A 21,447-nucleotide genomic window follows, 5' to 3' on the forward strand; every position below is an offset into this window, starting at 1 on the left:
GGCTTCTCAGTAGCTATGTCCATAGCTTTACAGCAGATTTTATGGATCTGAGTTACTTTGCTCTTGACGGACTGATGCTAGTGGATTTGTTTCACCAAATGGACCCTACCATGTGGCTTCTGGAAAAGGAAACCTTCTGGATGGTTGTGGGGTCATTGAGAATACAGGCTCTGATCAAGTGTGTGTCCCCTAGAATGGGGCAAATGGGAATCACGTGATAGGATGTCCTGGAAGATCGAAGCATCACTCCTGTGATTTCCTGCCAAGCTGCATAACCTGAATGGAATCATGAGGATACAGAAAGCAAACCCCATTAAAGGGACTTCTACAAAACAACCAGTCTGTCATCTTCAAAAGCGCCAAGGTCATGAAAATGAAAGACCCTACAGCTGTTCCAGACTGAAGTCGACTAAAGAGACATGACAACTAAATGCAACACATGACTCTGAACTGGATCTTTTTGCTATAAAGGAAGTTATTGGGGCAGCTGTCAAAACTTAAATGGGGCCTGAGGTTTCCATGGTAGTGATGTGTCCCTGTTCATTTCCTGATTTTGATGGTTGTCCTGTGGTTACGATGGAGAATGTCATTGTTTGTTGGAAATACTAAAGTATTTGGTGCAGGGTGGAGGGGCATCACATAGGCAACTAAATCTCAAATGATTAAGAGAAATAATGTTTTCTCTATGTACTTAGAATTTTTAAAAAGTGAAGGTTCTGGAGTAAAACTTTAGGGATCCAAATCTCCACTTTGCTGCTTCCTAGATATGGGACCTGGGGCAGGTTGCTTTGCTTCTCTACACCTCAGTTTTCCCACCTCTAAAATGGAGATAAAGATAGCACTGCTCTAAAAAGGTTGTTCCCAGGACCAAAATAAAAAGGGGGAAGGCTAATTAATGCATGTAAAGCCCCTGGCATAGTAAGATCTTCTTAAATGGTTGTGGCTATTTTCATTTAAAAGACCCAATCTCATATCTCTGCATAGATGGTCTCTAGCCTCAAAGACAGTGGTTTTTCCAGGTTTTTGGACCCAAATGCACAGCCTCAGGAAAAGCAAGGAGAGAGGTGGCCAGAGCTGTAGTTTCAGGATCTCATAGCCAGCCTGGTCTCCTGGCACTGCTCAGATAAACCCTTGATTTGGGACCCAGGGACATCCAGGCCCATGTCTAGATTCCCAGTGAGGTGCTCAGACATGTAGCCTTCCCAGGAGGGGGGGTTGCCAGGCAATAACGTTCCTCAGCAGAAGCCTGGCAGGGCTCTCGGACAATCATTGGTCCATCCCTCCCTTCTCACAGAAGAGGCAACAGAGGAGGCCACGCCACAGGGGAGGTACCAGGGCCACACAGAGGATTGAAGGACACAGTCAGACCAGTCCTTTCTCTGCTACACGGTGCATGCACCCATCCACATCATTTCTGTCCACTTACTTGAGCTAATAGTTATAGAGTGACTACTGTCTGTTCAGGGTCCAAAGACCTCTGCATATGTCATCTCTTCAATTCTTCAACCTTCCAAGGTCATTTCTAAGCCGAGTCCACACTCTTAATCACCCCTTAGGCAGCTCACACCATACAGCACTGTTTCCATATTGCCTTCAAAAGATTTGGGGGGGGGGGAATCCTCACTCAGTTACAACTTTAAATAGGTTGGTACCATAGAAACAATCTGTAAGTGGCATTTCAAAGATGATATATTTAAAGCCTAGCACAAGTACCTTTTCTGGGACATTGACATTCTACAGTTGCACATGGCTTAGTCTTAAAAATATTTTGAGTTTTGTTCAAAACAACATATATCATGTCCTGAACTTGGCAGAATTGAAGATCCAGATCAGCTGAGATTAGCAAATTTGGTTTCCTTTTAAGTGTTTCTTACAGATGGTTTCTACCCTACTTATCTTTCAAGAATTTGAGAACACTATCCTTAGATAGAAAGCTGGGATGAGGTTCTGAAGGCCTGGGACATTATCTGTAAAGCAAGCGTCCTCAAAAGGACACAGGTGAGGTGAGCGGAAGTGACACTGCACCAGCTCCAGGCATATACCTTAACTGCGTGGCATCTATTCTCGGGGAGCCCAGCTGCCATATAAGGAGTCTGCTTAACTATGCTACAAGGAAGTCCAGGCTTGCTGTGTGGAGAGGCTACATGATAATGACGCCTCCAGATCCTCCAACCATCCCAGCCCAGGCACCAGACATGTGACTGCAGGAGCCTTCAGTGGACAGAAGCCCCAGCCAGCATCTGACTATGAGCACCACTGAGCTCACTCTAGTTAACTCCTAGAACTGAGAGATTCAACAATAAATGCTTTTAAGTCACGAAGCTGGGGGCTGTTGAGTCATGCAGCAATAGATGGGTGGAACAGTGAATGAGGCCGGATGTCTTCTGCTAACACTTGAGGGGTGATCATGAGCTCCCTGTGTCTGTGACTCCATCAACTACCCATCCCACCTCTGTCTCAAGACAAGGAGAGGCAAGAGCTGCCTCACACTGCAGGCTCTTCACACACCAGGCACCACTGCCCACGTCACCCATCAGCCCCTCCCAATAAACCCAGGAAGTTCTACCTTCCTCATTTTACAGATGAAGAAACAGGGGGGCAAACCACACAGCTGGTACTTTGGCTTGACTCCAAAATCCATACCTCACGCCACTGTGAGTCACTACCTTCCCAAAGCCTCACTACTGTCATGAGAGCTAAGGCAAGGCAGTGTGGGTAAAACATTTAACCCTTAAAAGATAACAAACTGTTCTGGGCCTGGTTGATCCCTAAGCATTTGAGCAGCCAAGGATGAACTCAGCAGGCTTGGAGAGTTCCAACAAACCCTGCACGTGACAAAGAAAGGACCAGCTCCTAGGAGCTCCCCTCTGAGCCCTTGGGATGTCCTCACTAGAAGGAGTGCCTTTGAATACCTAGGACCCTGGACCACAACAGGCCATAGTCTATGTTAACAAAGTGATTTACGGGGGGTCTTGGATCACACTGTATCATGTGACCTCTGGAAGGGCTGGAGACCAAGTAACGACAGTCAGATGCTGCATACCCTTGTGACTGATGCCAAGTAAAAAATGCTGGACGCTAAGGCTCAGGTGAGCCTTCCTGGCTGGCAATACTTCACACATGTTGTCACACATTGTTGGTGGGAGAACCAAGTGTGTCTGTGAGACTCCAGTGGGAGAGGACATCTGGGAGCTCGTGCCTGGGCTCTCCTGGACTCTGCCCTATGCGCCTTTTTCCCTTGCTGATTTTAATCCGTAACCTTTCGCTGTAATAAACCGTAACTGTGAGTCCACCAGGTTTTCTGAGTTCCGTGAGTCCTTGTAGCAAATCGCCAAACCCAAGGGTGGCCTTGGGGCTCCCTGACACAGGAGTTCAGCTGTGCCCTTGCGTGGACCTATTCTCCAGCCTTTGTTCATCATCAATCCACCTGACAAAACTCAACATGGAAGAAAAAAATCTATTCACTCTGTAAAGTAAGGCACAGACAAATGAGTCCCTGTTCAGTTTATTCAAATAATATATATATATTTTTTTCTCTGTGAGTAGAACCGAGGAGGAATCAAAGAAAGCCTCATATATTAAATTCTTAAATAGATTCTTTGAATTCAAAAGTAAGGGTCAACAGAGAGGCACGGGTGATGGGCCTTGTTCCAGCAAACAAAGCCACCAAAGCAGTCCTGCAAATTAAGGAGGATGGCAAATCCATTTCTTAAAAAAAACTTCTCGAGGGGAAAAATATAAAATACCTAAGTTTCAAAAGCCGGACTACCTCCACACTCTTGGTTCTCTACCCCAGACTACCCTAAGATAGAGTGTTTCAAGGTTAAGTTTTCAATGATTCAGCTTTTGCAAACATATGCAAATACATTCCTCTGTGAGCAGTCCTGTTTTGGAGATTAATAGCAAGCAATATGCTTGGATTAGAGGTCCGATTTCCACTCAAATGCGAAGTTTCTTCTCTTCTGGCAACGAAGCCATTTGCAAAGATCTGAAAGGGGAGAAAACAGGTGTTAGGCCCAGAGTCGCAATTCTGAAACAGATCTTGTATATTTATATGTGTGATTGCAGGACAGATGGTCTTCATGCATTCATGTAAGCATGTGAGATTTTCTATAGCATCCAGATGGCTGGAGAGAATTTACCTTTAAAAATGTTTCTTGGGTCCTTACCCACATCTCAACCTGTCGCCACTTGACCTCAAAGATATCACTTTTCTGATTTACGAAGAGCAGATGGCAATGATTAGCTAAAGTACCCTGTCTCTGGGACCTCATCTAAAGAGTAATGCGAGAAATAGATCTGGCTTTCGTCAACGAGAAGGTTCAGGATTCTACTAATGAACCTGCAGAAAGAGAGAGGGAAATCGAGTTGGGGAAAAACTTGGAAAAAGACTGCTTTCAATGTGAGACTTCTTAGGAATTAAACGGAAGTCCTGGATCTTAGCACAACTCGAGATGGGAATACTGATAGTCAGGGTGACTTCGTGTCTCCAGCCTTGTGGGCTGGTGCAAAGTGGATTTCAAGAAAAACTAAAAAATATGCTGATTATTTAAAAATAAGATAAGGAAACTAAAAATCGACTCGAGGCTAGAAGCTCTTTTACAGTTTAAAAGAATAGGCCAAATACCCAGGCAAGTTGGTCCTGGCCTCTCTGACTCCCCCAGGTTTCCCTGAGCCTGATCAGAGAGGCTGGGGAGCATAAGGAAGTGAGCTCACTCGCTGGAGCCTTAACTCCAGTGCCCACATCCGCCACAAGGTCCCAGCGCTCCCACCCAGGCCAGCTCACTTCATCTCACGACCACCCTTGGAGGCGGACAGTGATGAATCCCCATTCTCCAGATGGGGAAAACAGAGGCCAACAGGAGTTGAACCTCGAGTGAGTTCTTAAATCTTTGACTTCCCAAGTTCAGAACCTGTTTACCTGCCCCTTGGCAAAACATGGAGGGATAAATAGGCACTTAAAATCATTTGTTAAAAGCAAACTCTGGGGGAGATGACTTTTGGTGGCTCTGTGGCCTTAGGCAAGTCAACGCCCTTCTCTGGGCTTTGGTTTTCTCCTCCATAAAATGGGACAGTCACGTCACCTGCCTCCCAAGGATGCTGAGGGTTAAAGGAGTAACACAGGAAGAGCACTCGGCCCAGTGCAGTAGGGGTTATTCTTAGACCAGAACTGCTTGTGACTATTATTACAACATTAATTGCTTTGAGCCAACCTGATGCTGTTTATAGAAGCTGGGTTGGCAGACAGTATTCTGTGCAAAATGGTTCTAGAATCCCCCCATCACACCTGTCCTCTGTACCCCCTCCCCAATGCCAGATAAACCTTTTTCTGGTTGGTTCAGCACTGATCCCTGCCCACACCCCTGATCCAGAGCTAGGAGACTACGCCTTGATTCTATAAATAGCTCCCCAGGCTGGGGCCAGGGAAACCTCCTGATGGGGCTGGGTCAGCCCACCTTGGTGGCCACTCCTCCCCAGGGAGGCTCAGGAAGGACAAGCTTTTCAGAAAAGTGACTCCTGGGCTCAGAAGTGTCGGAAGATCCCGGCAACGTCTGCAGGCCTACCTGGAAATCATGAGCTTCCTAGGTGGGAAGAGGTGCTATTCTGGTTCACCTGGAGGAAGACAACACACAGAGGAAGGGTCACAGCCAAGTGGTGGTACCAGGGCCTCACTGCCCTGAGGTTCAGCTCTCAGCATCACTGAATTGGGCACACTCTCTCACCGAGTAGTTACCGCACACCTACTGTGTGCCGGGTGCTGGGGCTACTGTGAACACAATAGACCCCATCCTATCCCCACCCAACTCACATTCTAGTGGGGAGAGGCTGCTCAACAAACACATCCGCAAGATACTATCAAGTCCAGGCAATACAGTGGGCTGATATGAGTGACTGGTGTTGGGGCTCCTTCAGATAAAGTGGTTCGGAGAGGCCACTACAGGGGGATGACATTTAAGGTGGAGTGTAATGAGAAACCTACATGTGATCTTTGCCTTGGGTTCCTGGCACCAAGCTCTTAGAACCCTTGGAACCTCCCTAGTGATAAAAAGCATCTTTTGTATGCAAATGAGATGACTGGTGGCTGGGGGCCCCTAGCTTCAGGATGGCGGCTTGGTTACCAAAAAGGCCAACGCGTGATTAAAGGGTTGGAAATTTCAGCGCCCTCCACCCCAACCTCTGGGGAAGGGAGGAGGCTGGAGATTAATAACCAACAGCCAATGATTTAATCAACCATGCCTACTTAATGAAGCCTCCATAAAAATCCATACATGACAGGGTCAGGGAGTCGGGGTGGGCGAACAGAGAGGTGTCGGGAGGGTGGTGCACCCAGAGAGGGCATGGGAGCTCCACGCCCCTCCCCCCATACCTCACCCTACACCTCTCTTCCACTGGGCTGTTCCCGAGTTACAGCCTTTATGATAAACTGGTGATCTAGGAAGTAAAGTGTTTTCCTGAGTCCTGTGTGTTCTTCTAGTGAATTACCAAACCTGAGTGTGTGTGGGGGGGGGCATGGGGACCCTGCAAATGTGTAGTTGGCTGGGCAGAAAGGTAGGTAGCCTGGGCATCTGAAGTGGGGACAGTTTTGTGGGACTGGGCCCTTAACCTGTGGGGTCAGAGGCTATCTCCGGAAATCAGTGTCAGAATTGAACTGAATTATGCAACACCTAGTTGGTGTCCAGATAATCAGAGAATTAGTTGTTGGTGTTGGAAAACACCCCATAAGCAAAGAGCTAAAAGATGAAAACGAAGCCGGCCGTGCACGGATGTGGGTAGAAAAGCATTCCCGGCAGAGGGAATAGCAAAGCCCTGGAAAGGAGAGGGCGTTTGGAGTTTAGGGATTGAGTATACTTTTTTTTTTTTTTTTTTTTTGCGGTACGCGGGCCTCTCACTGCTGTGGCCTCTCCCGTTGCGGAGCACAGGCTCCGGACGCGCAGGCTCAGCGGCCATGGCTTACAGGCCCAGCCGCTCTGCGGCACGTGGGATCTTCCCTGACCGGGACACGAACCCGTGTCCCCTGCATCGGCAGGCAGACTCTCAACCACTGCGCCACCAGGGAAGCCCTGAGTATACATTTTTGCATGACTTGCCATTCTAATGTGTGAGCAGCTTTGTTTTGCTTGCTTCCTATCTTCCTATTTTTGGGGTTTCACGATTACCATTTTGGATGGCTACATAGTATTCTATACAATGTACACACCACCATTACTCAACTGTTGTCCTAAGATTGTTTCCAAGTTTTGCAATATCCTGCAGGAGATCATGTGCACAGTGGGGGACAGTGGAGGAGAAAAGGGCAGAAAGTAGGGGTTTGACGTAATTTGTGGGGCAGCTCTCCAGAGGGTGGGACTGCTCACGATGACAGAGCATATGCCATTCCTCTACATTTTGCTCCTAAGAGAGCAAAAACGGTCCCAGGCCAGCTTGAATACGCCACACAGTGCAGGAGAGTGTAAACTGGTCCAACTGTTCTGTAAAGCAATTTTAACCTTGTAGTTCAAGAGTCTCAAAAAAGACCCTCCCATGGGGAATTCCCTGGCGGTCCAGTGGTTAAGAATCCACGATTCCACTGCAAGGGGCATGGGTATGATCCCTGGTCGAGGAACTAAGATCCCACATGCCGCACGGCCAAAAAAAAAAAAGACCCTCCCACCCTCTGATTCCACTACTTAAAAATGTATCTGGGGACTTCCCTGACGGTGCAGTGGTTAAGAATCCTCCTGCCAATGCAGGAGACACCGGTTTGAGCCTTGGTCCGGGAGGATCCCACATGCCACGAAGCAACTAAGCCCGTGAGCCACAACTACGGAGCCCGAGTGCCACAACTACTGAAGCCTGTGAGCCTAGAGCCTGTGCTCTGCAACAAGAGAAGCCACCGCAATGAGAAGCCCGCGCGCCGCAACTAGAGAAAGCCCACGCGCAGCAATGAAAACCCAATGCAACCAAAAATAAATAAATAAATTCGTATAAAAACAATTGTATTCGAAGGGAACAATTCCATTGAGGCCCCCCCAGCCCTCGCCCCACAGAAGAGAGGCAAAATCAGGATGATAGGTGCATGATATCATTTGAAATATTGCAAAATGTTGCAAAAATTACATAGGGCAACAGTTAAGTAATTGGTGGAACATAATGCATTCCAGAGAAAACTATGTAGCCATCCGAAATGGCCACAGTGAGACCCCCAAGATGGAAAAACAGTAAGAAAGTAAAACAAAGGAGCTCATACAATGGAACTGCAAGGAACACAAAAATGGATATCCAGGTGGGCAAAAAAAAGACTGTATGTAAAAATGAAAAGGGTTTCAGATGGTGGCTAATTCCCCTTTACCCCACTTCTGTTTGTTGTTCTTGTTACATCCTCTTTGGGTTAAAACAAATAACAAATTAGTGCTGATTAATTCTGGCAATATTTTTTCACAGTGGCAAGAGAAGGGTTTCTGATTCCCACAGAGGGAGTGTGGACTCATCCCCAAAGGACCAAAATCTCACTGCCCGACCCATGAGAGTCTGTGAGTTTGATGATTAAACTGGGGATTAGCATAGGGTGACCCCCCCCTTTCCTGGCCAAGTTAAATAAAACACACACACAAACTGAAACTACTGATTGTAGCATCACCACCCTTCATTTAAAAAGGAGCACTTTCCGGCTTCCCTGGTGGCGCAGTGGTTGAGAGTCTGCCTGCCGATGCAAGGGACACGGGTTCGTGCCCCGGTCCAGGAAGATCCCACATGCCGTGGAGCGGCCGGGCCCGTGAGCCATGGCCGCTGAGCCTGCGCGTCCGGAGCCTGGCAACGGGAGAGGCCACAACAGTGAGAGGCCCGCGTACCGCAAAAAAAAAAAAAAGGAGCACTTTGGCACCAAAAGGAGAATGCTGCAACTGTCAGTCCTGGGAGCGGTTCTTCTTGACAGGATTCAGGGACAGCCTCCATGGACACGCCCAGGAGGCATGGGAGGCCAGCCTGTGGGGATGCGTGTGGGGACACAGGACTGTATTATGTCTACATTTGCACACATACCTGCATCACATGACCCTCATTTTTTGGTAGACTGATGAAATTTTTGTGCTGGGCTGGGAACTGCCACGTTATACTTTTTTATTTTGTCCACACGGTGCGGCACGCGGAACTTCCCTGACCAGGGATCAAACCCATGCCCCCTGCAGTGAAAACACGGAATCTTAACCACTGGGCCACCAGGGAAGTCCAGGAACTGCCATTTTAAATGAAGCTGAATTTAAGGCGAGAGGCAGAAAGTTTGACAGAAAGTCCCCACTAAGTTCCTCCAACTGCTTTCAAGCCAGGGGACAAGGAAGGGGCTCAGGCTGAAGGGCTACTGAGATGTCGCCCCAGGTGGATCAGACACTTGAGAGCCTCTGACTGGAATCCCACCCCCATCCAATTTTCTGATGGGCAAACCATCAACCATATGAGAGAAGTGAAGTGTTCAAGGGCACAGAGGAAGCTAGTGGTGCCGCAGAAATCCCCCTGGGGTTTCTGACCTGAAGATAGCCTTTCAGATTGGCTGGTGTTTTATAGTCCCCTTTCAAGACCTAGGAAAGAAAAAATTATCACTATTGTAGAAATGATCAAAAAATAAAATTAAGCCCATCACTTGCACACCCACCCATCCATCTGGGTACCCACCCATCCACCCTCCCATCCATCTACCTCTCCATCCACCCACACCCCCCCATCCACCCTCCCATCCACGCCCCCCATCTACCCTCCCATCCACCTACCCACCCATCTACACACCCATCCATCCATCTATCCACCCAACCCACCCATCCACTTATCCACCTGCTCATCCATGCATCCATCCAACAAACATGTATTAATGAGCTCCTCTTATTCCAGGCATTATTCTAAGCTCGGGGGTGGGGAGGGGGTTGGGGGCCATTACAACATTGCCCAGACAATTAGAAGTCCCATCCTCCTGGAGCTTCCATTCTGGAGCGGGGAGGGCCAGACAATCCACAAGTGACAACAAACACAATTAAACAAGAACATATCAAACCATGGAAAGTACTACAAGGGAAGTATGTGATTAGGAGTGCCCAGGGGGCTTCTTCTGAAGGCGTGGTCAGAAAGGGCCCCTTGGAACGCATGGCCTTTGTGCTGAGACCTGAGTGACAAGGCAATCCTGCCAGGCTAAGCTCTGAAGAAGCATTCCAGCCAGAGGGCACAGGGAGGACAAAGGCCCTGAGGTGGGAACCAGAAAATTCCAGGCCTTTCCACTATCTCTCGAAATACAAGGCACTGGATAGACCAGCACTGTCCAATAGAATATAATGTGAACCTAGTCTGTAATTTAAAAGTTTCTAGTAGCCACATTAAAAAAAAAAAGTGAAACAGGTGAAATTAATTCTAGTGGGTTTTTTTTTTGGCCACACCGCGCAGCTTGTGGGATCTTAGTTCCCCAACCAGGGATTGAACCCGGACCCTCAGCAGTGAGACCGTGGAGTCCTAACCACTGGACCTACAGGGAATTCCCTCTAGTGGTATTTTTTATTTAACCTGATATAGCTAAAATATTAATACTTCAACATGTAATTGATGGGGTTCAGGGCAGGTCGCCCCCAAATCTACCACTTTGGCATATTCATTATTTTGAATTAAAGTTATTTAAGAAACAGCCGGTGCCAGAAGGACACTCTGACCCTCCTTGGTGCCCTTGAGAGCAGGGAATAAATCTCCCAGGTGAAAGGTACCCTCCCCGCAATAGGAGGTAGACAGACATCCTTCCAGAGATGGAGAAATCAGGGCCAAGAGGGCTGTGTACACAAACCTTGTTACTTCTTCAGTAATTTACTACCCCAAGCCCAAATGTCTTTTTTGTCTTATCAGTACTTCACAAATGTATTCTTTCTTCGTCTAAAAGGTATGAAAGATGCCTGCTTTGGCCCCTTCTTATGAATCTCCTATTTTTATGAGCTCCTGTATGTACGATATTAAATTTGTTTTCTCTCCTATTAATCTGTCTTATGTCAATTTCATTATCAGACCAGCCAAAGAACCTAGAAGGGAAAAAGGGAAAAGTTTTCCTTCCCTATGTAATCAATATAAAAATGATTAAGGAGAAGTTTTACATGCTTTTTGGGGGTACGAGGACCTCAAAATCCAGTGTGTGTTTCACACTTACATGGCACCTTTCAATTTGGACTCATCACATTTCACTGGTCACATTTCAGGGGCCACACAAGCCTAGTGGCTGTAATGAACAGCACAGGTACAGACAGTTTCATTAGCACTGGGATCCTTTCAGAACTGAGTGTACTGCCGAGGATCCAGTACAGGAACATTCTGCGCCTTCAGTACCCGTACACACGTACACACACACACACACACGTACACACACGTACACACACACACACACACCCTTGTGGCTTTCAACGAGGGGACTTATCTTTGTAGTTACAGCAAAATCACTGTAAAGACTAAACAAGGTGTCTGGCACTTGTTAAAACTTGTGGAACCCCTAAGGAGTAAAGCTCTTTTGTTTTGTTTTTGTTTTTCCTTTTTTTGCTTTCTTGATTTTATTTTAAAAGTACACAGGGTCACAAAACTTGAGCAAGTTTTTGGCTTTTTTTAAACCAAACTGAGTTCTTACAAACGTAAAAATCTGCACCGTTGGATATTTAAGCCAGAAACTTGAAATACAAAAAATCATTTTTGAAAGTGACCCTATCAATTCTCTACTTGCATAGATAGATGAAGTGTCAAAATATTTCTTCTCAGTAGTACAAGTGTATTTGTCACAAAAATTCAGTTAGGGATGAGAATAAGTGAATCAGGGAATTGTGGTTCTCTTAACACTTGTGTCATTAAATAAGTTAGTAGAAAACAGAGTTTTTCTTTGGGGAGTAAACCTCTTTGGAAGAAACCCAGAGACATCATCTGTTTTAAATAAACAACAGAGCTCCAAAGAGCTGTTCTTACCCATCACTGCTCATCAGAATTTTTTTTATACAACACCCAAGGTCAGGCCTTACTCTGGGAGCTTCTGACCCATAGTCTAGGACCTGCCAGGGGCCTCTGCCTTTTAGAGGGACTTCAGAGGAGCTGCTGCTGGGCCCCAGGCTAAAAAAGCAGGTAAGGAGAGGCCAGCTTTCTCTGATGCCCTCATCCTGTCCCAGCCACCCCTTCTGAGAAGCATTTGGGGGCTGGATTTCAAGGTCATCACCAGTTGCTGCTGCTTCTTTTTAATCCCGTTAATGAATTTAAAAAAATTTTTTTTTAATTAATTTATTTTTGGCTGTGTTGGGTCTTCATTGCTGTGCACAGACTTTCGCTAGTTGTGGTGAGCGGGGGGCTTCTCTTCATTCCAGTGTGCAGGCTTCTCATTGCGGTGGCTTCTCTTGTCGTGGAGCACATGCTCTAGGCACACAGGCTTCAGTAGTTGTGGCGCACGGGCTCTAGAGCACAGGCTCAGTAGTTGTGGCGCATGGGTTTAGTTGCTCCACGGCATGTGGGATCTTCCTGGACCAGGGCTCAAACCTGTGTCCCCTGCATTGGCAGGTGGATTCTTAACCACTGTGCCATCAGGGAAGTCCCTAATCCCGTTAATGAATTTTTTATTATGAAATATAGCATATATACAGGAAAGTATATAAAGTACCTAAGTACAGTTTAAAGAATAATAACTATTATTAAATAGTAAACATTAAAAGTAATAATATTTAAAACAAAAATAATAAAAATCATAAAAATAAGCCACATCCAGGTTGCCAACACCCACGCTCTCCATGCACTCTGGGTATCTACCTTGGATCCCTGAGTATTTCCACAAGTAGATGTTTACAAAATCAACTGATGTCGGGGAAGAGGAAGTAATGGACCTGCATTTCAAGGACAAGGGCAGAGCCGCCTGCGCTCAGTGTTAGTAAATTCTCTCCGTTAAAAAGAAAGCTTGCAGGAATTCCCTGGTGGTCCAGTGGTTAAGACTCTGCACTTCCAATGCAGGGGACACGGGCTCGAGCCCTGATCAGGGAACTAAGATCCCACATGGCGTGGCCAAAAAATAGAAAAAGAGAGAGAGAGAGAGAGAGAGAGAGAAAGAAAGCTTGTACGTGTTAAGGACTTGTTGGCATCAAATGGAGTCTTTCTCCTTGAGTCCACTGAAGAATTAAAGGAGAATAAAGAGTAATGCCTCTCTCCCTTTCTGATTCAATACAAGAACTGTTGGGTTGGGAGTGAGGAGGTGAAATGGGTGAAGGGGGGACAAGATAATATAAAATAAACAAGTCACAGGGATGTACTGTACAGCACGGTGATTATAGTCGGTAATATTGTACTGCATATGTTGTAAATTTGTACAGTGACAGACAGTGGGTAACTAGACTCAAATTGTAGTGATCGTTTTGCCATGTGCACAAATATCAAATCGTTCTGTCGTACACCTGAAACTACAATCATATAAAAAGTCAGTTATAAGGCAATTTTAAAAAAGAGAAAGGAAGAAAAGAACTGTTTACTTTCTAAAATCAGCATGTGCTCAGAAATGCCAAATTCGGGCTTCCCTGGTGGCGCAGTGGTAAAGAATCCGCCTGCCAATGCAGGGGACACGGGTTCGAGCCCTGGTCCAGGAAGATCCCACATGCCGTGGAGCAACCAAGCCTGTGCGCAACAACTACTGAGCCTGCGCTCTAGAGCCCGTGAGCCACAACTACTGAAGCCCGTGAGCCTACAGCCCATGCTACGCAACAAGAGAAGCCACCGCAATGAGAAGCCCGTGCACCGGAAGAAGAGTATCCCCTGCTCACTGCAACTAGAGAAAGCCCGCGCGCAGCAATGAAGACCCAATGCAGCCAAAAATAAATAAATTAAATAAATAAATTTAAGATGCATGCCCTTTCTTTTCCAGTTCAACAGACCAAACACCAAGTAGTTCTCTGAAAGTAGAATCAGAGGACTTTAGAATTAATTTAAAAAAAAGAAAAAAGAAAAAAAGAAATGCCAAACTCAGCTTAAATTAAAACTCTGGGTCTCAATGACATAAGGGGTAGGAGGGCTCTTCCTCAGGCCTGGGTCCCATTTTCAGATATTTTCATTAACTTAGTGTCTCTGAGGAAGTCAGAACACAGCAACCAGAGTAAAGAAGCTGTGACAGTGACATGTAAATAATATCGACTTGCTAACTGTTCCACCCAGGATTAGCCTACTTTTATGCTCCAAAAACATCTTCTCAAAGTCATTTCCCCTTGGCCACCTACACTAAGGAGAACTTTTTTTTTTTTCTTTTTTTTTTTTTTTGCCGTACGCGGGCCTCTCACTGTTGTGGCCTCTCCCGTTGCGGAGCACAGGCTCCGGATCCGCAGGCTCAGCGGCCATGGCTCACGGGCCCAGCCGCTCTGCGGCACGTGGGATCTTCCAGGACCGGGGCACGAACCCGTGTCCCCTGCATCGGCAGGCGGACTCTCAACCACTGCGCCACCAGGGAAGCCCAAGGAGAACTTAAAAAGTAATTTAAACCACCCTAAACTTACATTTGTCTGAGAAGTAAACATTAAACCTTATGGGGGCAGGGACTTCCCTGGTGGTCCAGTGGTTAAGACTCTGTGCTTCCACTGCAGGGGGCATGGTTTCGATCCCGGGTGGGGGAACTAAGATCCCACATGCCTCGAGGCAGGGCCAAAAATAAATAAATAAAATTAAAAATTAAACCTTACGGGGGCAATAAAGGGACCAATCGTTGATTTATTCACACCCAGCCTCAACAGAGACTTGAAGTGCTTTACAAACAAACAAACAGCCAGGGAAGCAGGGGGAAAAGGGTAAATCAAATGGAATTAGTGCACAAATGGGCCTGCCATGAGATGCTAACAGTGTGAGAGGCAGGCTACCAGTTGGTTTCGAGCTTCCTTGTGGCCCAAGCAAAAATGGAAATACAAGCAGCCGTACGAATCACCGTGTCCCTGAGACAGAAACAAACCAGCTGCATAGGAATCAAGAAACTAAGTGTTTTCTGGGGTAGCTGGAACCTCCACCCCCACTGCAGCCTGAGCACGCATCTCCCTGTGTGCATGTGCACTCACCCGGTGTGTGTTGTTGATGACGATGGGATCGGGGTTGCCGTAGTTGGGCGGGTTTGCATAGGGGTCATAGCCAAGCCGAGCCAGCATGGGGGCGATCTGGGCCATGTCCCTCAACACATCCCCAGGGATGTGGCCAGTCCACTTGGAGAGAGCTTCCAGGTTCACGGGCTTGATGACCTGGTCTGTGGATCGCTCGATCCTGGGGAGAGAGGACGGGCTGGACGGGGCACAGGCAGACCCAGGTGGTGCTCAGGCGGGCTCCCTGCTCAGGGACTCTGGGGCAGCAGGAAAGGTTGGGGGGACTGGTCCCCAGGGCCCACTCGGCTCTTATCAAGTATAAGAATGTGGGCAAGTCACACGGCCTCAACATACCTGCTCTGTACAATGGGGATAAAAGCACGTGGTGGGAAGCTGGGAGAAAGGGCTAGACAGTGCACACCACTTCAGTGGTGCTGAAATTCTGCTTCCTTGACCTCTCTGACTTTTTTAAAATTACTTTTTATTTATATGACTAAGATGGACATTTTGTTCTTGAGAAGTAATTCTAAGACACAAATGGTAAGGTGAATAGCCCCTGGGATCACCACTCCGAGTCCTTCAGCTCCCTACAGGGACCTGACCGTAGCATTCTGAAGCGTACCCTATCAATCTGTTTTCTGTGCTTTTAAAAACAGAGTGGCTAAGCACAGACTCAGGGGCCAGACTGCCTGGGTGCAGATGCCAGCTCTACCAACACTGGCTGTGTGGCCTTGGGAGACTGACTGAACCTCTCTGAGCCTCAGTGTCCTCACCTGTAAAATGGGAATCATAATAGTACTTACCTCACGGGGCTGTTCTGGGGAGTAAACGAGTTAATAATAAAAGAGTATCTGGTACATTTTAAGGTCTCAGTGTTAGCTCTCTCTCTCTTTCTCTCTCTCTCCCACACATATACACACTGAAAATCTATGGTTTTGCTTGCAGATTGAAAAACAGAAATTATATACTATACATAGTACTGGTTTGTAGGCGGGGTTTTTTTTTTCCCCACTCTCTCAATACCTCATTCTTTTTCCATTCCCCTAAAGATGGAGATTTAGGTTGTTTTCATTTTGCTGTTAGGATGAAACAGTCATCATCTTATATGTGCTTCCTTGCTCTCCCATACAACAGGGTTGGTTACGAAGCTGTGTGAATCATGACGATCTTACCAATAATAGTTCAGAGGCTTTATAGGATAGAGGGTGGGGAACTCCTAGGATCGAGGACCTATTTCTAGATGCTTCCATCCCAGCTAAGCGATAACTTGGGAACGAAGAACAGAAGCAAACAGATAGAGCAAAAGGAAGATGGGAAGGGGGGGTGAGGGGAACTGGGGAGGGGAAAGGGTGTGGACTGGTCGGGAGGGCACGGATCTGGAGTCTGCAGACCTGGATTTAAATCTCAACTTTAGCCAGTGTGTCAAACATCACAAATACGGTTCTAGGTATTTTCACCATAAACATCTTCGCTGCAAGCAGTTTCACCCCACAATTGGCCATAAGGCCATTCTGCCATAAAGGATAAAATCACTGGTTGACAGCTACATTACACGAGAAAATGATAACATAGTTTCTGCAAATCCTTCGGGGAGCTCATCTAAGCCAGATTCTGTTAGAATTTTCGCCGTTTTCAAGACACATCAGGAATCAAGTAACCATTGCTTTTTGAGGGGATAGGAGGAGCTTGATTCTTCTTTTGCCTCTTTTTTTTTTTAAATTGAAGTATAGTTGATTTACAATGTTGTGTTAGTTTCTGGTATACAGCAAAGTGATTCAGTTATACATACGTGTGTGTGTGTGTGTGTGTATTCTTTCTCATATTCTTTTCCGTTATGGTTATTAAAGGATATTGAATATAGTTACCTGTGCTATGCTGTAGTCCTTGTTGTTTACCTATTTTATATACAGTAGTGTGTATCTATTAATCCCAAACTCCCAATCCATCCCTCCCCTACACCCTTTCCCCTTTGGTAATCATAAGTTTGTTTTCTACATCTGTGAGTTTGTTTCTTTTTCATGAATTAAGTTCATTTGTGTCATATTTTAGATTCCACATATAAGTGATATCAGACGGTATTTACCTTTCTCTGTCTGACTTACTTCACTTAGTATGATAATCTCTAGGTCCATCCATGTGGCTGCAAATGGCATTATTTCATTCTTTTTTATGGCTGAGTACTATTCTATTGTATATACACCACATCTTCTTTATCTATTCATCTGTCGATGGACACTTAGGCTGCTTCCATGTCTTGGCTATTTTGAGTAGTGCTGCTATGAACATGGCCTCCAATATCTAATACTGTGTGATAAATCTGGTAAAGATGGCAGGAGAGAGAAAGTAAGTGTATCTAAATTAGCTAAAGAGTCATCAATAATGCTCCGGAACCACAGCTCAGTACCCTTTTGGTTTTGACAGGTGGGAGGGATAACTGTGCTCACTGAAGTATTTGCAGAAACTGATATGTTATCATTTCCTAGAGTAAAGAAACCAGAACTGTCAATAAACCAGTTATTTCATCTTTTATAACAAAATGCTTGCTGCAAAGATGTTTACAGTGAACATACCAGACATGATCAAACATGTGCCTGGCCTCTGCCACAACCCTTGTGTCTCCAGGACTTCACAGGACAGAAATCACATAGATACATCCCAGAACTTGGATAGGAGCCAGGCTTGATACGAGTCAAAGTGTCCAAAAATAGATGTTAAATAGAATATGGTGATCGTGTAGTGGAATATCATGCAGCCATTCAAAATGATGTCACTGCAGAGTGCTGGGGGCCATGGGCAAGCGTCCCAAATACAAGGTGAAAAAAGGTTACACAGGAACATGACCAGCAGGACTCCAGTTTTACCAATATACCCTGATCAAGGACCAGCAAGCCACAAATCAAAATCTGGGTGTTGGGATTATGGGTGGTTTTTCCTTCTTGTTTTATGTATTTTCCCAATTTCCTGCAATCAGGATGTATTCCTTTGGTCATCTGATGTCTTGTCATGATGATTTACAAAAATCCCAGCTCCAGCACCAACTGGTGGGGGTACCCAGCCCATGGGCACTTCATTGCCAGGAGCTGCTGAGAGCCCCCTGCTCTGCTCAGGGATCAGGAGCTCTTGGGGGCAGAGCCTGGGAGGGTCCAGCCATGAAAGAAATGGGAGGCGTTGTCCCAGGAAGGACTGCCCTTCTACTGGGCTGTTAAAGATGCTTGCAACTGACCAGGATGGAGACATGGGGATGGCACACTCTGGTGCTGCACTGTCTCAGGAAAGGGACAGCCTCCTCAAAGGAGGAAGGCAGACAGCAAGGGACAGAAAGGGAGGGAGGATGGGTCCCAGCCACAGAGAGCTTGAGAACGCGGGCACTGGAGTCCCACAGACCTGCGTTCAAATCCTGGCACCACCCTTTGCTAGCTGTGTGGCCTTAGGCCAGGAACTTTCCTGAGACTCAGTTTCTCTGTCTGTAAAATGGGGATAAGAGCAGTTCCTATGTTCTAGGTGGCTGTGGGGATTAAAGGAATAATGATTGTTTGTGGCTTCACTCAGTGCCGGCCACACAGCAGACACTCAATAAATGAGAGTGAAGGTGAGCCTGATGAGTATTCCAATAAAAGCAAGATTAACACTGAAACGATGATAACGGGAATAAACCACCTAACGTGTATTCACCCATTTGATGTTCACACGTGAACATAGGTTGATTCTATCCCTATGCTACAGATGAGGAAATGAAAGCAGAGAGGGAGAATTACTTGCTCAAGGTCACACAGCTAAAAAGTGGCAGACCTGGGGTTCAAACCCAGACAGCCTGGTTCCAGAAACTATACTCTCAACCTTTACCTGCTACAGCTCACTACAAAGCATATTCACAGTTTGGAGAGGAGTGACTGCCCCATTTTTTGGATAATAAAGCCGAAATTCAGAGAGGTACAGTGACTTATTCAATGCCACAGAGCTATGAGGTGGGAGATCTGGTTCAAGGCTGTGCTCTTAACCACTCTCTTCCCAGATCTTCTCCAGTACAACAGAGGAGGCTCAGAGAGGCACAGTGACTTGCCCAAGGCCAAGCTTGGAGGGGCAGAGCCCACCTTCCCACTGAGCGTCTCTGACTCCGGGACCAGGGGTCTGAGCGGAAGGTGGGGGCTCCACTCACTTGGACAGGGAGACGCCGCCAGGCTTGCCGATGAGGTCCTCATGGTGCAGGACGGCGTCACTCCAGGAGATGCCGAGGAAGTCGAGGATGAGCTTGAGGGAGCGCCGGGGGTGCAGCACCAGCTGCTCGTAGTACACGGGCAGGCACTTGTCCTTGCCCACCTCCATGCACTGGGCGTACATCACCTCAATGGCCTTGTTCCACTTGGCGAGGCAGTCACGGTAGCTGCTGAGGTCGAAGCCGGCAATGGTGACCTTGCGGGTGATCATGGAGTGCACGGAGGCCCGGCCGTCCCGCACCATCAGCAGGAACTTGGAGTTGGGGAACAGGCGCGACAGGTAGACAGAGGACTTGAGCGTGAAGGGGTCTTTGTTGCAGAGGATGCGGGCCGGCTCTCCGTGCTTGGCGATCACCTCCAGGATGAAGGCCTGCATGGCGGCGTCCAGCACCTCGTCTGTCACACCCGCCTCGTCCAGCCGCAGCTTCTCCCGGCCCGACTTGGACCAGGCCTGGCGCATGGCCAGCACGCGGGGGATGATGCGGGTCTCCTCCCCGCAGCGCACCTCGGGGTGGGCGTCCAGCATCGCACGCATGAGTGTGGTGCCACTCCGAGGCACGCCCCCCACGAAGATGAGCGGCATGGCCTTGCCGTAGCGGTACTCCACATGGTCCGTGCCCACCATCACCAGGTCCTCCTGCTCCGGCCGCATGGCCCGCCGGGGGCCCCAGGGGCCCCCCAGGGCCACCCGGCACTCCAGCACCTGCTGCCCCAGCTGGACCGCCAGCACCAGGGCCAGGGTGAAGCCGGCTGCCAGCAGTGCCCTCCGCACCGACAGGCGCATGCTGGGCCTGGGGCGGGGGGCGTGCTTCAGCGACAGGTGGGCGGGAGCCCCGCCGGGCTCACATCTGGGGAGAGAGAGGGACACGGGTGGTCAGGGAGGCCTGCGGGCTGCAGGCGCTTTACCATCCAGACCCCAAGAGCGGAAACTATGAGGGTGCTGACGTTCAGAGCAGAACGCTGTGGGGCACTGCATCCATCCTAACTCATGAGACCCTCCAACAACCCTAAGCGTAGCTGCTATTAGTACCTCAGGGGGCCCGATGGCCTGGGTTCAAATCCCTCCTGGCTACTTCCTAGCTGTGAGATCTTGCCCAGTTCCTTAACCACTCAATGCCTCAGTTTCCCCAACTGATAAATGGAAAGAGTAATAATTCTTTCAAAAATGGACTTTCTTGAAATACATTTATGTGAAATTCTTTAAAATGTGAAAATAATAAAGCGCTAGAACACCAGATTTCAGCAGCACACTCGTTTGATAAAGACATGGGTTTTGCCTGTTCTGTTCATGGCTGTCTCCCCAGCTCCTAGCACGTTGGTGCTAGGCCAGGTGCCTGGCCCCTAGTAGATGCTTAACAAATATTTACAGAACGTGCTTGGGTCCAATGAGCGGGGCCTGGCACAGAGGAAGTGCTAGGAAATGATTATGGAACAGCGAGGAGGAAACCAAGGTACAGAGGGACTGTTCACAGTTGTCCAGCTGGAAAGCGGCCAAGCCAGGGTCCATGATTTTGACCCAGGCCAGCAGGCTCATCAGCCGGCTCTGTGTCTGCTCTGAGTGACCACAGTCTGCCTCTGCAGGAGAGGCTTTTCAGAAGGTGCTAAATATCCTGGTCTGGGCTTCTTCCAGAATTGCCATCCGTTCATTCAGTCTTCACTCAGAAGCAAACCTGCTCGAGGCTGGAGACAGGACAGTGGACGAGACAGCCAGGCCTCTGGTCTCAAGGAGCTTACAACCGAGTGGGGGATGTGGACGGTACACAAGCTACCGCCAGACCGTGACAACGGCTTGCAAAGAAATAAGCTGGACACCATGAGAGAGATCAAGAAGGGGAAGGAAGAGGGAGGTTAAGGAGGACTTCTTGGAGGAGGTGACGTCCAAGCTGAGACCTGGAGGAGAGGGAGCTGGTGGTGTGAAAACGTGTGGGAAGGGTGCTCCAGGCAGAGGGAACAGAGGGTGCAAAACCCCAAGATGGGAGAGGGTTTGGCGTGTTCAAGAACCCGAGAGGAGGCTTCTGGGGCTGGAGGGGAGGGATGGGGAAGATGGGGCGCAGCTGCCAGGCATGTCCTCAGGGGACGGGGAAGCAGCTGGACTTACTCTAAGGGCAGCCCCTGGGGAGAGGGCCTGCAGGGGTGGGAATGGAGGCGGGGAGGTCAGTCAGGAGGCTCCTGCCCGTGTC

At 47.9% G+C, this 21,447-nt stretch overlaps 1 protein-coding gene across 6 annotated transcripts in view; it reads right to left on the minus strand.

Moving 5' to 3' along the window:
* Positions 1–3,489: 3,489 nt before the first annotated feature.
* The window catches only part of TPST2 (tyrosylprotein sulfotransferase 2), a 57,808-nt gene continuing 39,850 nt past the window's right edge, over positions 3,490–21,447 (minus strand). For 5 of the 6 annotated variants that reach the window (XM_081252005.1, XM_081252010.1, XM_081252009.1 and 2 more), the window contains 5 exons: positions 19,210–20,115; positions 15,036–15,234; positions 9,501–9,551; positions 5,565–5,613; positions 3,490–3,988 (listed from right to left, as the gene is read on the minus strand). In XM_081252005.1, the coding sequence (XP_081108131.1) occupies positions 5,572–5,613; positions 9,501–9,551; positions 15,036–15,234; positions 19,210–20,051 (1,134 nt within the window). In that variant the 5' untranslated portion in view covers positions 20,052–20,115 and the 3' untranslated portion in view covers positions 3,490–3,988; positions 5,565–5,571. The remainder of the gene's footprint in view (positions 3,989–5,564; positions 5,614–9,500; positions 9,552–15,035; positions 15,235–19,209; positions 20,116–21,447) is intronic. The other variant, XM_081252007.1, reaches the window with a different exon arrangement.

The sequence above is a fragment of the Mesoplodon bidens genome (genome assembly GCF_964165515.1).
Source record: "Mesoplodon bidens genome assembly, chromosome: 13".
Classification (NCBI taxonomy): domain Eukaryota; kingdom Metazoa; phylum Chordata; class Mammalia; order Artiodactyla; family Ziphiidae; genus Mesoplodon; species Mesoplodon bidens.